This window comes from Pseudorca crassidens, chromosome 9 (assembly GCF_039906515.1).
Source record: "Pseudorca crassidens isolate mPseCra1 chromosome 9, mPseCra1.hap1, whole genome shotgun sequence".
In the NCBI taxonomy this organism is placed as follows: domain Eukaryota; kingdom Metazoa; phylum Chordata; class Mammalia; order Artiodactyla; family Delphinidae; genus Pseudorca; species Pseudorca crassidens.
In genome coordinates, this window is record NC_090304.1 from 69,676,119 (window position 1) to 69,693,472 (window position 17,354).

At 45.3% G+C, this 17,354-nt stretch overlaps 1 protein-coding gene across 1 annotated transcript in view; it reads left to right on the plus strand.

The window, feature by feature from the left end:
* The window catches only part of FAT3 (FAT atypical cadherin 3), a 158,828-nt gene that overhangs the window by 119,606 nt on the left and 21,868 nt on the right, over positions 1-17,354 (plus strand). The window contains exons 17-19 of the mRNA XM_067751685.1: positions 354-488; positions 2,496-2,653; positions 9,992-10,460. Of these exons, the coding sequence (XP_067607786.1) occupies positions 354-488; positions 2,496-2,653; positions 9,992-10,460 (762 nt within the window). The remainder of the gene's footprint in view (positions 1-353; positions 489-2,495; positions 2,654-9,991; positions 10,461-17,354) is intronic.

A 17,354-nucleotide genomic window follows, 5' to 3' on the forward strand; every position in this document is an offset into this window, starting at 1 on the left:
AGGAGCCCCATCCAATAAAGACTACCAGAGCCCACGTGGTATGATCTTTCTTCACCAGAAGTTGGCCCAGTCACAACCTTAGCATATTTTAGCCTAAACAGAGGAGCTCCATTGACTCTTTGCCCCCAACGTACTTCACTCTGGCAGTGAGCTTTTGGCAGATGCAGGGATGTTTGATGGGCACCCACACCGGGTGAAGCTCACGCAGGCATTCCTGCTTCTGGGCGGCCATTTTGTCTCTCAGCTCAGAGCCTATAGAGCCCAGCTCTTGACCCATTCCTGTGCTTCCTGGACTTCCTGGAGTGTAGAGTGATTGCCTTTCTACTGATCATGCGTGTTCCCCTCTGTCACAGGAGGACTGTGCCCAGGGTCCAACGATCCTTGCGTGGAGAAGCCGTGTCCAGGGGACATGCAGTGCGTCGGTTACGAAGCCAGCAGGAGACCGTTCCTCTGCCAGTGTCCACCGGGGAAGCTCGGAGAGTGCTCAGGTGCAGAGCGGGGCAGGGTGACGAGGGTCTAAATTCACATTCTGTCTGCATGCAACGTTTTCCTTCCGCATGGACCCCAGCTAGCCTCCCCCCTCAAATACTTGAGATTTATTACAGCTGCAGCCTGTGCTCAGGAAACATGCAATGCCTGTGGGCTCCTTATATAATGGGAAGTCACAGCATGTGTTTCAATCATGTCACATGGATGTTAAGGGTGTGAAATTATGGAAAATAGAGGGCTGTTGGTTAGGCAGAGGAGTCGGAGTATCTGTGGCATGGCCTTTGATGTTCAGAGCCTCCACCTTTCAACAGAAGGTAAAGCTGAGCCAGTTCAGTTGACCTTCTGTACGGTAAGTCCAGCCTAGATCAAGAGACTCTCCACTGCACATGTACAAATAACTGCGTGTTCCCAAAAGGTGAGGGAGGTGCTCACCTCTGTTTCTTAAAGAAAGAAAAAAAATCAGTGTTTGTGTTACTTCAGTCCAAATGATCCTCCATTTCTGATTATCACTCGACTTCAATACTTCTTTTGATTCACATATGCTCTACCACTTCTTTCCTCTAGAAAGAGTCCTGTTCATTTTTGGTACCAATAGAACCCTTTTTTTGGTAGAAGATGTATTTCAAATATAGGCACACTGATACCAATTTTGGAATCCAAGAAATATTTATTGAGTGATGATTATAATAGCCATTATAATGGGAATAAATACGCCTAGTATTTGCAAGGCACTTGTTAAGCACTGGGTTCTAGAAACTCAGCCTTTGCAAAGACAAGCACCGTTCTTAAAAATGGAAGTCAAAGCTCTTTCAGAGTTGACTTCGAGAATGGAGCTGCCCCTGAACTGAAGAGATCACCCGCATACTTGCCTTTGAAGGCTTCTAAGGCTTAGACTTAAAAGATATTTATGCTGACCTCACCCCAACACACCTGCTGTGTACACAGCAGGTGGGTCTGCAGGGTGACAGTAAGGCCAAGTCTCCTAACTTCAGGTGTCCCTTTCCGCCCTTCTCCCTTCTCCTTTCCATATGGAAAACTCTTCATAATCCACGATTATCATCCATTTGGCATATTTCCACACTTTCCACCCTTCCCCCCCCCCCAGCCAGAGGGCTTTTCAGCCATTACTTTGCTTGTTAAAACATAAAGATGGAGACAATAAAAAAAGAGAAGGTTAACTCAGAATTGGGTGATGTGGGTGCAACTAAAGATTCTAGGAAGGGGAGCCTTGAAATTGATGGTCAAAAGGCAGAGCTGTGACTGCACAAGACATGAACTTCCTTTATATCATTATCCTTATCAACATTTGTGCAAATGACCTAAGTTGTCTGTTCTGCATTAGGATACTTGGGGAATATGGATATTCTTTTTTTTTTCTTTTTTTTTTTTGCGGTACGCGGGCCTCTCACTGTTGTGGCCTCTCCCATTGCGGAGCACAGGCTCCGGACGCGCAGGCTCAGCGGCCATGGCTCATGGGCCCAGCCGCTCCGCGGCATGTGGGATCCTCCCGGACCGGGGCACGAACCCGCGTCCCCTGCATCGGCAGGCAGACTCTCAACCACTGCGCCCCCAGGGAAGCCCTGGATATTCTTTGAGAATGGTTTTGTCTTTCCCTTGTTTCATAGCATTGAAAATTCTTAAATATCTAAGTGATGAGGGTGGGCATACAGGGATGTCTTTTAATAGTGCTAATTTTAAAAAATAAGAATTGGGAATTTAGTGACACTAAGAAAATTCAGGTTAGAGAATATACCAAGTTGTCCTTGACATGAGAGAACTAAGATTTTTCAGCATCTGACTAGTAATTTTTTTTTTTCACTTTGAAATTAGAGTGTGACCTGAAATGGAGAAACAGTTTTTAATCCAAAATGGTTTCTCCTCAGTGGCTTCCCTAACTTCCCATGGTCTTTCATCCACTTGCTTGGTAGTTGTTGGGTGGTTTCATGTGTCCCTGCTCGTTTCTGGATGTTAAAAGTATCTATATCTCCTCGTCATGGTCTTTTCAGGGCACACTTCTCTCAGCTTTGCTGGAAACAGTTACATCAAATACCGGCTTTCTGAAAATAGCAAAGAAGAGGACTTTAAACTGGCCCTGCGTCTGCGAACACTGCAAAGCAATGGGATTATAATGTACACCAGAGCAAATCCCTGCATCATTCTGAAGGTAATGAAAATAGGTTATCTTTTCCCGCTGTCAGTTCTCATGTTAGTATTTTGGCTCTTGGATTGGGGTCTGAAATCATTTTGTCTTTTAAGTTCAGAAACCAGAAGCCGGCTTTAGGGCCAGGGGAGCAGCAGCAGAAGTGGGAAGTGTGCCAACACCCCATTTCCTTCCGTACATTCAGCTTCAAAATTAGCTCTTCGGAGACTGGGGCACCTCTCTCTGGAGTAGTTTCAAGAGCCGGCCTCCTCTGAGTTGTAATCACTCAACAGTTCGTTAGAATGTGTTTTCTGATCAATTCCACGGCAGGGTGGTCCTTTCAAAAGACTGACTGTATCCTCTCCTACCACACGGGTCTATCCCCAATGACCCCTGAGGGTCACTTGTGTTCTCGCTCAGGGAAGAAGCTGGACATCTGGGCTGTAGAAGATTCCATAGGCCCTCTTATGGCCCAATTTTTAAAACCTGCCCAGCCTCAGAAACCCTCCAAAGGCACCAGATTTTCTTTAGAGCAGGGTGTCCCCAAGCCCTGGGCCGTGGCCGGGTACCAGTCTGCGGCCTGTTAGGAACCGGGCTGCACAGCAGGAGGTGAGCGGCAGGCGGGTGAGCTAAACTTTACCTGGCGCGCCCCATCGCTCCCCATCGCTCCCCATCGCTCGTGTTACCGCCTGAGCCATCCCCCGCATCTCTCCAATTACCGACTGAACCATCCCCCCATCACTCGCGTTACCGCCTGAAACACCCTCCCGCCCATCGCTCGCGTTACCGCCTGAACCATCCCCCCCATCGCTCCAATTACCGCCTGAACCACCCTCCCCCCATCACTTGCATTACCGCCTGAACCATTCCCCCCCATCGCTCGCATTACCTCCTGAACCATCCCCCAATCGCTCGCATTACCTCCTGAACCATCTCCCCAACCCTAACCCCACCCCAGCCTGTCTGCGGAAAAATCGTCTTCCACGAAACTGGTCCCTGGTGCCAAAAAGGTTGGGGACCACTGCTTTAGAGCAAGTCTGGCATTTGTAGTCAGGTCAGAGCTTCTGGTCCCTTCATGAAAACAACAATAATACTAACAGCGTGACATGCCTCATTTGATTTGTGTCATAAAGCTAATATAATAAATGTGTTATATATATATATGATCAGCCCCATTTGATCAAGGAGCATATAGAAGTTCAGAGAGGTTAAGTTATTTACCCAAAGTTGTACAGCTAATAAGTGGCAGGCCTGGACCTGACTTCCAGTGTCTCTCACACCATGCTCTTTATCTCAATGCTCTCCCCAGCTCTCAGTTTTGTAACTATAACTCATTTCATCCAGAATCACATCTGGGCATCTGTAGACAGGATTAAGCCTTCCAGGATGAGAGGAGAAGGGAAAAGTAGGAGGAAGACATGTTTAATTGAACGTTATTCTCACCAGGCTGCTATGCCAGCCCACCGTAAGTGTGTTCAGAGACGGGTGAAGTCTGTCCAGTAGGAGATACCCATCCAAGTGGAAATGGCTAGCGATTTTCTCCTTCCTACTGTTCTGTCACTAAGCTTAACTGGGATCATGGTGGGCTTTTTTAGCTTCTGTTCTTTGATTGCTAGGTCACATCCAAGTTGATTAGATGACCCAGGCTTTAATCCTGGAGGGAGGAAAGTATGTAGAACGTTAAATGCCTGTGGCTTCTCCTACCACATAGACCTTTATGTACCTCCTTCTTGTACTGCCAGGTATTACTTGGTGTCCAGAGGGAGTGAGCACAGAGCTGGAGTTTAAAGTTGGCCATTTTCATGGGCAATCTCCCAATACCCTGACTCATTCAACTCAGAGAATCATTTCAGCTCTGTTAGGAAAGCAGTGTTTTCAAAAGAAAACAAGCTAAACGCTCTGGATGCACAGTTTTAGAAAACAATGAATTCCAACCAGACCTTCCTGGTGGAAAAATATAAATTCAAAAACCTAAGTTCTGTCTTTTTAACCTCCTAGCCTGTGAAGCAACCTGCCTAGGGTCCTTAGCTCACTTTCTAACTAGCCCTGAGCAGTGGGGTTTGTATAATTACTGGGAAGGTGCTCTGCCCATTCAGACGTACCAGCCCCCAGGGGCTGCGCCTGGGTGTCGCTGACCTCGCACCTCTCCCCTTCAAGCTTCAGTAAGGCTTGTTGCTGAACGTCCTTAGGAGGCCAATACTTTCTATTAGCAATTCTCTTAAATGGCATTGAATTTGAAAGAGAACAAAAATATTGGACGTGAATGGCTCGATCCTAAAGTGGAGGTTGCCATTTGACACTTCACTGGCAAGTGTCTAAAACGTGCAAAACCCTGGAGATGGGAAAGAAGAATAATTAAACCTTTTAGTCAGCGCTAGCTCCTAAGGTATATTGTATTTCGTGAAACAAGCGTGTTTCTGAAAGTTGTGTCAACTGAATCTCTATAAATGGAATTCTAATAAACTAGGGATGGTTGCTATTTGAAGGAACCCTTCCCTTCGTCCCTCTGTGATGCGAATGCTCACCCCCCATCTGTCTGTTCTGTAAGTTTGCTTTTCATATGTCGGCTTTGCCCAAAGCAGGACAGAGCTGTACTGAACTACTGCAAATACTTTCCTACAGTTGCCAGGAATATCCACTTAGGGGATTTGAATCTGTTTGCTTAACATTTTCAGCCTCATGCAAGATTTAATTTCATTGGCTTTAGGCACAGTATGTGCCTTGCACTTTGGTTCAATGACTACGCTGAAATGCTTTGTTTAAACTGCACCTCTTGGTTGTTTATATTTTCCCGGTTAAAGCACATTCCCTAAAAAGTACTTAAGACGATCTGTGGGGTGAAGGGCACCCCTTCAAGACAGATGAAGAACTGCACGGAGACCTCGGGAAGTGAACATTCTCATGAACGAGGAGCAACGCTGTCTTCTAGCAGCAGTAGAGGCGCTCGTTCTTCCGTTCATCATTGATACCCTGTCTTCTTCCAAAAGAGATTCCAGGCTTACCATAAAAACTCAAATGCAATAAAATCAAAGCACCATTAAGATGAAAGCAAGGATAGGTAAAATAGGGGAAGGGGATTAGGAGGTACAAACTTCCAGTTATAAGTCATGAGGATGTAATGTACAGTGTAGGGAATGTAGTCATTAATATTGTAGTAACTTTGTATGGCAACAGATGGTAACCAGACTTATCGCTGATGATCATTTTGTAATGTATCAAAATATCGAATCATGTGGCACATCTGATAAGTCAATTATACTTGAATTTTAAATAAGATGAAAACAAAAGGTTAAGACTCAACCAATGAAATAGGGACGGACAGAATATCGTCATTGAAAAATCTAGACCAGGGGTTAGTTGAACACAAGCCATAACTCTGAGTTTCCTGGCAGCCAAAGTCAGGATGAAAATGGTGGGATAGATGCTGTGGCTGTCCTCGAACCTATAAAAGAAACATGTCAGATCACCAGGAGAGACACAAGTAACTTTTTCCCTATGTTAGTCTCTCAGGTGCAATATTATAGCAGAAGCACAAGAAGTACTTGCTTGTTAATCTAGAAATATCACATTTGATCTTTGGGGAAAGTTATAGATGAAACATGACTTCATTTTGATGATTCTCAGACATGGCTAGTTAAGACCCCAGGACTAAGAGGAAGATAGTCAAGGAAAGCTCATTTGGTTTATAAAACAGTCCACTTGGAAGAGCCAGATCCTTGCAACACAGATCAGAAGAGTAACAAGGAAGACCTCACAAGATTCCAGAGTTTCAAGGATATATGAAAGCTGTCACTGAGAAGTGAGCTAACTTATAATTACACGTTATAGTAATAATGAAATACCTAAGAGTTTATGAAGTACTTTCACGTACATATATTTTTATTCTCACTCTCCTGTGCATAGATGTGAGTGCCTACTTTTTCGCCTGTGAGGAAACTGAGATTCAGAGAGAATCATTGACTTGCCTAAACCAATCAGTAGTGGACCTGGCCCTCTGGCAGTGGCAAACAGGTCAGGAGTACAGCAGTGTTTATCAAAAGAAGAGATTTGAAGGAATGAGATTTATTCACTCACGTATTCATTCAAAGTGTATTTTTTGAGCATCTACTGTATGCCAGATAGCTATTCATGGCTGCCTTAAAAATAGGTTTTCAAGAAGTTCGCTTTTCAAAGAATATTTAATGACCCCCTTAAAAGTTTTATCATGATGGTGCATTTGCTAGAGCTACGCATGAACAATCTGAAGCAGTAAGACTTATGCCATAATTCATACTTTTTACTCAAAATCGTACTTTCCTACAAGATGACTTCTTACAGCTCTGATAGCTTGTCTCCCAAGCTCCAGGCCACAGAAGATCCAGGTTAAAGCACATCACTGATTTCAGACAACCCTGAACACCTGCATATTTCGTAACAGTAGGGCCACACTCTGAATTATGCATTTCATTGAACACATTGCCTACGTGCCTCTGCCCCCTCCCCCGTCCCCCGCACATCATTCAGATCCTCGCTGTAGACTTTTCTTACAGCTTCATGCACACCTCAGTTTCTATTAAAATAGCTTGCCCTCTGCTTTGAGAAAGCTTTGTCCTCTTAAAAGAGAGATCCTTTAAAACTGGATAAACCCTATTCTGAAGACAGAAATACTAAATATGATCGGCACATAATTTTCCAAGATGAGAGGACTCAGATATGAAAGTGTTCTTTCCTCTCCCTGGCATAATATACTTGTGAAATGGCCAAACATTAACTTTTTGCAAGGTAGCTTTTGGCATCCACATTCTTGTTTGTCATCTAGACAAGGCTTATAATTCCAAACTCCTAGAATTTTGAAGGTACGGATCATTTTTGTTTTCAAAAGCCTGAGGCTCATGTAAGCATCTGGCTTTCTATTCATTCAGCGGTGTTGCCGCTCTTATTATTTTCAACAGGAAAGAAAAAGGGAAACTTAACCATGCTCGGTGTTACCATGGGAGAATTTTATGTTCCTTAGTGATAGAATGTCGATGTATGTGAGGCTGTCAGAGCCACATCAGTTCTCCTGGATGAGTTTGTAACTTGGTTATTATCCCAAGAGGTAGGGCGTTAGGGAGGGGAATGGACCGAGTAATATATTAATTGAATACATCCTTTTCCAAACCTTAGATGAACTGCACCCTCACCACAAGATTTTCCTCGATAGACTGGGGACCCCACTCTGTAGCCACTGAGCAGAACAGCAGATGGACTGTGCCAGGGGCAGGTAGTCCCTAAAGTCACATTTGATCATTTGATTACTTACACTGAAATAAAGATACGGATATTATCCAGGAGTTGTCACTGAGCAAGTATTCTGGCATGATTTACAATATTCATTCAGTCCATTTTGTTGAACAACAACAGAAAAAATGACAAAGGCAACAGCAAAGATTACACACGAAAGGTCTCTGAAAAGAAAATTAAAATTTGTCTGCAGTCTTTTCACATTCGTACATTTGCATTACAGAGCGCAGGATGTATGTACTAACTGTGAATGAGGGGCTGACCGTGCTGCAGTGGACACAGTCAGTCTCCTTGTAAAATAAGTCACAGCTTTCCATAGAAGGAGTCTCAAACCCAGAGGGGCCAACCGATGCTCTCCAAGGGACCTGGATGATACATGACAAAGCCAGAATTAGATTTCTCATTTCTAAATTCCCAAGGCTCTGCCTGGTTCACAGATCCCCCTGCCTTTCATATACACACATTTATGTGGCATAAACTTTACATGCAGGAAGAGAGGGTGACAGCAAATTCATAGAGCCATAGGGGCAGTCATGAGAGACCCTAAGAATTAGTTGTCTGCGGAAGACACTGAAGCGTAGAAAAATACCCCATTTGTGAGGGTGGGTGAGGTTGTGATCATTCCTAACAGATCTATCAGTAGCCAAACACATTTTGGAAAGACTGGTTCAGTTTATTTCTATGAATTCACTTGACATTTGTACCTCCTTGGCACTTAGTGCCTGGAAGGTCTGTCTTCCCTCCCCTTCTGTCCCTTCCCCTCTCTTTTTCCACAAGTTCATGTTCTCTACCCAGGTTTTCACATAGGACTATACATAGATCCTAAGTAAAGGCCAGCTGCCCTGGCGTGACTGAGACACTGGCCTCCACAAGATCCAGGGACAAAGACCAGAAAAGTAGCTTCTGTTTCACAGTTTTCTAGCTGTGAATTCCTTCAGGGACCAATAACAATTTGTTGACTAGACATGGGTCCAGCCCTCAATCCCTGGATCCTCAAACCATCTTGCATTTCTGAGAAATGCAGATGACGGTGGACGACAGAGGATTCAAAGGCCAGCCTGTGTCCTCGGCAACAGTTGAACCTGGGTCTCCATAGAGGACCAGTACCTGCCCAACAGCTTTCAACTCGCCAGCATCCTTTAGTAGCACGCTTTCCTGATTTTGGTGTTCCTCTGGGGTCAGGCTGCTGAGGGTGGGGGGACTTGGATGCCCTCTCTGCACCAGTGCAATAAAAAAAGCAGGCAAGTCTCTGCTGTAGCTGACCCCAGATCAGGGTCTGGAAGTATTTACAAGGTGTAAAGAGTTAACCAGATCCTTCTGGAGTTCCAGAGGTCATCAAATAAACATACATTCTTAGCAAATGGCCAAGCCCTGAGCACTTTGTGAGATAATCTTAACCTAAATGATGAGCAGCGGTCCTGAAGAACTGTTTTAAGCAGATGGCTAGTGTTTAATAGGAGGGTTTTTACATCTTAAATATGTATGATGCTGCGAAGTAAGAAATCTACCTGGCCTCTTTCTCTCCCCTACAGCACAGTCACACAAACTTACCTGGGGAGTATATATGTATTTCTGTGCTGATCTGATTAATAGCCATCTCCCTCGCTCAAATATAAGCCCCATGAGGGCAGACCACTTTTGCTAACAGTGGTCCCCATAGCACCTAGCACATTGCTTAGCACATAGTAGATGTTCAATAAATATTCATAATTAATATTAATGAGTCCACAGAAATCATTCCTGTGCTGGTAGTAACTAGGAAGGGCGCAGAGAATAAACAGACTCCCTAAACAAGAAATAGCTGTGAATTTTTAAAGGATGAAGACGGAAAGAATAGGAGCATTCTTAAATATGTAAGTGTGGCTTTCTGAACCTGTGGTCATATTGCTAAATACAAGAAGCTTTGTGAAATATCAGGCATGCATTTGCACGGCATATAATGAGGAGGGAGAGTTACTATTAAAAATCAAACCACAGCAGATTTATGGCTGGATCAAAAGCGTTGTCCATTCTAAAGCCCAGGCTGGTTGGGAACAGGGTGTCCAGGAACTTATTGCCAGATGCATATTAAAAAGCGCTGCGGTGTTCGTTCCCGCACAGATCGTGGACGGCAAGCTGTGGTTCCAGCTGGACTGCGGCAGCGGCCCCGGAATCTTGGGCATCTCGGGCCGCGCTGTCAACGACGGGAGCTGGCACTCGGTCTTCCTGGAGCTCAACCGCAATTTCACGAGCCTGTCCCTGGACGACAGCTACGTGGAGCGGCGCAGGGCGCCCCTCTACTTCCAGACGCTGAGCACCGAGAGTACCATCTACTTCGGGGCCCTGGTGCAGGCGGATAACATCCGCAGCCTGACCGACACGCGGGTCACGCAGGTGCTGAGCGGCTTCCAGGGCTGCCTGGACTCCGTGGTGCTGAATAACAACGAACTGCCGCTGCAGAACAAGCGCAGCAGCTTCGCCGAGGTGGTGGGCCTGACCGAGCTGAAGCTGGGCTGCGTGCTCTACCCTGACGCCTGCGAGCGCAGCCCCTGCCAGCACGGAGGCAGCTGCGCCGGACTGCCCTCCGGGGGTGAGTGTGCCTGCACCCTGGGCACCCTGCCCCTGCCAGGAGGGGGTGGGGGGAGTTGGGGGGGGGGGTAGGGGCGGTGGGGGGCAGACCTGAAGGGGGACTCGCTGTCACAAGCATGACCAACCCAAGTGCTCTCCCAGAGAGGTGTATGCACCCATAATGCTGGCCCAGCTTCTTAATCCCCTTTAAGGAAGTCACAAAGCTTGACAATTACAGGAACGTCCAGTTTAGCCAATCCGTTTGCAGCATCCCACAGGCGCAGTGAGCTGGCTGCAGGAGCCCAGAAGATGCTGGCACGGCTGCCCCCTTCCCTGCCCACTCCACACCCTTCCAGGCCTCAGCAGCCTGGAGGAATAGGATCTCCTTTTAAGTATCTGCCCCTTTGGACCACTTGCAAGTCACTGCAGAACAATGGGTAGCACTCTGAGTTATGGCATCCATGCACTATCCTTTCACAGGTAGCCATATAATTCTACTAGAAGCTAAGGGATGTGTAGGGTGAACCCACCACCCCAGAAATAGAAGTGTAGTGGACATGTTTTAGAGCATGCTTTTAAAACGTGTGTATTACAAGTAAGTCTAGGGACAACTCTATGAAGGATTAGAAAGTCGAGAATAAGGAGAGGGCAATTTACATGAAATATCAGGACAAACCAGTCAGTGAGGGCAATGATACTTTACCCCTGTAAAATTCCCCCCAGAGATACATCATGAAGATGAAAGAAAGAGCAGTGTAGGCCAAAAAAGAGGGCAGGAGTGGTGTAGATTTATAGAGGGTTTCTATTGTTTGAGGGAAAAGCCAAGGTTATTTAAGTCCTAGGAGTCTGACGATGAAAGCATCCCTGACTTTACCCAGATGCAGGATCCGTGTTGATATAAACTAGGTCAGGCGCTCTCCTGGTTGAAGGCTTTGCCACCGCAACGGCCTAACTCCTGATTCCACTTTAGCTCCTCTGCAGAACCTCTCAGTGGGAGTGTGATTACCAAATTTAAACCTTCCTCACAAATCACTTAGAGATTCTGCTGTGTGCATTACCATCTAATGTTCGTGAAGCCCAACTCCAAATGTAGAGTCGATTTTATTATTAGAATGTTATGAACTGCCCATGAAATGATGCAGTGCCGAAACACAGACAACGAAGTTACTTAGACTTGCATATGTTACTGCCACAATGAGGGCCAAGTGCCCTGGGGGGAAATTTCTGCTGTCTCGATTTAAGAAATCTATTTGCTGTTTTTACTGTCTCAGCAGTATATGTAAGTAAAGGGTTGTTACGGCGCCATAATTCCTGAATGAAGGGCAGTAACTATACTTCAGTGGTTCTATAAACCAGCCCATTATGACAAGTCGTGGCCAGTTTTTCACCAGGCAAAATAATGCTGCTACTGTGAGCCATCCACAATATATAAAAGGAGCATGTAATTAAATTTGGGCTGAAATAGAACACCACTCCATGTCAAATGCTGGGTACATAGCCACAAATTGTAACATACTTTTAACGATGGCAGGACGTTGTTTTTGCCGGCAAAGCTATGGGCTTCCACAATGGGTTAGCTTTAAAATAGTAATAATCACTGTATTAAGGAAAAAGACTGAGGAATCTTGCTTTTTCTTCAGTGTACATTTTAATTTTTTAATTGCCATGAAATCCCTGAGCTAAATATTCAGTGCAGGTATGTTCATTAAATGACTATGACCCACATCAGAAACAGCAATTTTCCTCTATTTTTTTAATCTCGTTTGGTTTAACCAAATTTCAGGACTGAGGACCCACCTGCCATATACTTTTTCACATGGTCTAAAGAACCTGCTTTCCCCTCCCCACGGACCCAACTTTACCCATGGGTTGCATCCTCTCTCAAACTCCTCTTTGTTCCCTGTTCCTCACTTTCCCCTGTGATTGGGCTTGGGCTTGGGTTTGGGATTCTACAGGAGGTACTCTTTCTTCCAAGGGAATAAAGCCTTTCATGAGCTCAAGCTCTCCTTTGTACCAGGAGGCTAATGTTTTCCTTAAACAAAGAAAGTGTCTTTCCTCACCTCCATCTATACAACTCCCTTCTCTCAAGCCTACTACCTGTTTAGTTGAGAGGGCCCAGTGGTCCTTATTTCAGGAGCCCCCCGGGTGTGGTCCAGATGGGGAAGTACCGTGCTCTCATGCATAACAGTACTGAGCCCAGGGCCACCAAACTCGTGGCCACTCACCAGAAAATCCAGGAAGAGTGTTTCTGTTGCTTCCCTGGGGAATCAAAGGCACAGGAGCCTTTTTTTTTTTGACTGCGTTGGGTCTTCATTGCTTTGTGCAGGCTTTCTCTAGTTGCGTCAAGTGAGGGCTACTCTTCGTTGCGATGTGCGGGCTTCTCATTGCGGTGGCTTCTCTCGTTGTGGAGCACGGGCTCTAGGCACGAGGGCTTCAGTAGTTACAGCACGCAGTCTCAGTAGTTGTGGCTCGCGGGCTCTAGGGCGCAGGCTCAGTAGTCGTGGCGCACGGGCTTCATTGCTCCGCGGCATGTGGGATCTTCCTGGACCAGGGATCAAACCTGTGTCCCCTGCATTGGCAGGCAGATTCTTAACCATTGCACCACCAGGGGAGTCCAGGAGCCCTCTTCTGATGTGTGAGGAGGTACCTACCTGCTTCCTGGCTGTCAGGATTGGGGTTTTGGTTTCTAAGAAAGAGGAGAGAGAATCCATTTTCTTGCCCCCATTATCAGAGGAATTCTTGGTAGGTCTCCGTATCCTATCTGCAAATTCCCTACATTCTTGCCAAATAGTAGGGAGGGATGGGAGGACAAGAAAAGGAAGAACCAACAATTTTCCCTTTACCTCATATCTATGAAAGTATTTCGCTAATTATAAGCTTATTTAAAATAAAGGAGGGCTTCCCTGGTGGCGCAGTGTTTGAGAGTCCGCCTGCCGAAGCAGGGGACACGGGTTCGTGCCCCGGTTCGGGAAGATCCCACATGCCGCGGAGCGACTGGGCCCGTGAGCCACGGCCACTGAGCCTGCGCGTCCGGAGCCCGTGCTCCGCAACGGGAGAGGCCACAACAGTGAGAGGCCCCCGTACCACAAAAATAAATAAATAAATAAAGGAAAAGTCATCTTAGTTGTGAATGATGGTTTAAAAAGAACAATATAAAAAAATAAATAAATAAAATAAAAAGAACAATAATACTGAGTCATTAATGAAAGAATATTCATGCCTGGAAGAATTCCCTCTGGCTACCAGGGTATCTAATCATAGGAAAAGAGTCTTGCTTCCCCAGATCGAAGGCTAGGATGCATGGAGTATTCAGATAGGAAATGTGAACTGGAGAAAGTAGAGTGAGGTGCTTAAAGTGACTCCATGTGAGAATGTTGATAACACAAGTTCACGGTTTGAACATCTTACTGTTGTTGGAACCCTGAGTTATGTGTTGCTCTAAAATTCCATGAGACATGTTTTAACATAATCATTCTCTTGGCCCTTCAAGAATGCTGGGGTATTGGTCATTGGCTCTCCTGGTGACAGACTCCACTCTCTAATTGTGACAATCCTAGCACGAGGCCCTTGTTCCAGAGCATTCAGAGTTTTAATAGCAGGCAACCCACAGCAAGAAGCAGATTTCTTTCAGAGAAGCAGGATTCTGCTCCAGCCACCTCCAAACCCAACCAAACCCTTGGCATGAGGGGCAAGGAAGCCGAGTCTACTAGCTTGGAACGGCATGGTCAGCAGATTTGACCAGGGTTATCCCTCTGACTGTCCCAGGAGCAAACCACGGGAACCCCAGGGAAGTCAAAGCCCAGAACGCTGACTTGTAATAAGAGGGTAAATATGACTCTATAAATCAACCACAGAGGGAAGGCTCTCTCTTGGTAAAGCCTTAAAATTATATGTATTTCATAAACATGAACTGGAAATAGCAACCACCATGGAAAAGAAATGGCCTAGTCCCATCGTGACCCCTGCGTTTCCAGACCCAGTGGGTGGGCAGCAGCCCAGTGAGCACCCACGATCTGAAAAGGAGGCCCCAGTCCTTCGTGCCTTATCCTATCCTACTCAGCTCAAGCCCACGACCGGAATGCCAAGTTGAGGCTAAACTATAATTTGGCGAAGCAAGGCAGCAACTGATGACTACCAGGTCAGAAATAGTCATTCAGATGACTTTCATGAGACTGCAAGCTTAACTCTTAAAAGGAGAAGTTGATAACTTTTTCGATGGTAGAGTTCCATTTGTTAGTTTGTCATTTTGTGACTATGTGCTTGGTACTGTTACCTGTGCTGTGACACAGTTCTTACCCCAGTACTCTGGATCGGTACTATTAGTTGCTCCCTTCAACCCCCATGTTTCAGATAAAGAAACAGGCCAGAGAGCTTAAGTAACTAGCCCAACATCACACAGTAAAGTGAAGAAGCAGGATGTGATCCAGGTTTGCGGAACTCCTCCCCCCCGCCCAGCCCCCCAGCCTATGCTCTTAACCCTTGTTACTCAAAGTGTGTTCCAGGGACCAGCAGAAGCCACATCACCGGAAATGTTAAAAATGCAGCAACTCAGAATGAATCAGAATCTGTACTTTAACAATATCCCTAGGTGATACGTTGATTTCTCTCTCTGTCTCTGAACTGCCCTGAAACGCCAAAAACAAATGAGTTCTTTTCTGTTTTCGTGTGTTGTATATAGTGGTTCTCAAACTCCAAGGTGCCTCTGTACCATCTGAGGACCTGATTAAAACAAGAGCTTGTTATAGAAGAGTCTCTTGGTTGTTAAGGGAAAAGGAGAATCTATTGACTTGCCTCTGTCATCCACTGTCCACATCCAAGGAACATTCTCCTAGGTCACTGAGTTGTATTTGCAAGTTACTGAATTTACCACCAAGAAAAAATTTCTCAGTGAAAACTTTGGAGGAAGAAAGAGACCCAAACCTACGAATCAGAATCTCAGAATCTGCAAGTGTGGAATTCGGGCATCTCTGTTTTTAACAAGCCTCCAAGACAGTTTTATGCAATTCTGAGTTTGAGAACCACTGACATTTGGGAATCCCAGTAAACTCTGTATTTGCCAGAATGTGAATCAGTGAATTACAGGAGACATAAGACATTCAGAAATTGAATGTCAGATGCACAGCCTGCATTTTTAATAATTGATTTAGTGTAAAGATTGAACTTTGTTCCCCAGACAGTCAGAAGTTTGGGGTCACCTGAGCCCCCTTTCAAAGATAAAAGTAATAGTGCATACCTACTCCCTCTAAGCGAGGTGCATAAAACAACAAGTTCCCAGATTTTGTTAATAGTTGGGCATAGAAGCATCTTCAGCTACAGAGTGACCTGTGCTACTTTGAGTAGCACATCATTTTGCTGAGTATTTTGGGCCCCTAACTTGTAAGTGTCTAGATTAATTCAGTCTATCAGACTTTAATGAAGTGACTGATTTGTGTCGAGCTCTGTGTTAAATTCTCTGTGTTGCTGTCTCTGTGACCAGTGGATCCAGTTATGTGGCCTCCCACCCTTCACAGCTGGCTTAAGGGAATTAGAGAGGTTCCCTGTATGTGCTCAGCCCACTGGCCCACTGAGCACAGGGGGACAGAGAAAGGAAAAGCCAGGCTCCCAGATAATATACTATGGACAAATTTGACTGAGCTTTGCAGCTAATGGGGAAAAAGTTTTTTTTTCTGGGTGACTTTCTTCTAAATACTGAGGTAATTTTGGGGGGTACTTTAGAAAAGCCTCATGGTAACAGCATTAATAATATAATATTGATATTAATAGAAAAACCCTAAAGCAGCCAGGTTATGTGCAGACACAAAAGAACATGCCAGAAGGTGAAAATTTACTTTGTGCTTAATGTTAACACATTAAATGTTTCCAGGTCCTCAAGGAAAGTATTAGAGGTTCAGCCCAATATACAATATGTGAAATGTGAACCAGCTTTCCTAGGGGAAATTAGAGGTCTCACCTGCAAAGGTTTTCATCTTACAAGGTCTAAAGGTATTGCATGGACCCTGCTTAGGGAAAGAGAAAGGTCAGAGTGACTACAAGTTGAGAGGGTGAAGTAATGACAGAGGCCATAGTCCTCAGCTAAGCTCACTCCACTTATGATTAGCATCTCACGTGATAACGTGGCCACCAGTTTTCTCAAACTCATTGAGATTCACGTGGACTAGAATTTTCAGTATTTCCCAATATTCAGCCTAAAAGTCAGAGTGAAAAAACTCCCATGGCTTTCTTTTGTTTGCTTTATGAGCAACCCAGAAATGAAGCTGATTTCAGAATCCATAGTAATTACAGTAATTACAACAATAAAGCACCTAATGTTTGTGGGCTGCATTGTGGTTGATGAATCCAGAAACCTTATTATCCCCTATGAAGTGGGTATTAGTGAGGCTTAATTATCAGATAAAAACAGGGAGGTCCCTAGAGGTCAGGCGGCTCGGCCATGATCACACCCAGCTGGTGAGGAGCAGCCAGAACTTAGACGGACCCACCACATCACAGCTGCCTCCCCAAACTGTAAAGTTCCTGGAGTGTCTAAATGCAGTCGTAATTCAGCAGCATAGTGGTTGACGCTGACTTCAGATCCCAAGTGCTAGTTGCACATCTGTCATTACTTCCACCTTCGTGCGGAAGGTAGATGTTTCCTTATCGAGGCAGCCAAACTGGATCAGAATGATGTTCACCTACCCCAGGTGAACAGGGCCGAAGGTGGACGCTATTACTTGGGTGAATCAGGTCGGAAAATGACTTAAAGTCAAAGGAGTAAGATAGGAATTATCTTGATTATTTGCCTACACAGCCCAAATTCATTCTATAATTGCTCAAACCACTTCTGTTTTTGCGTTTCATAGGTTTTGCAATGTTCTTCTTTGAGCAAGGAAAGGAGGGGGCATTTTAAATTCATCTGGGTGCAGATTTCAAAACCATC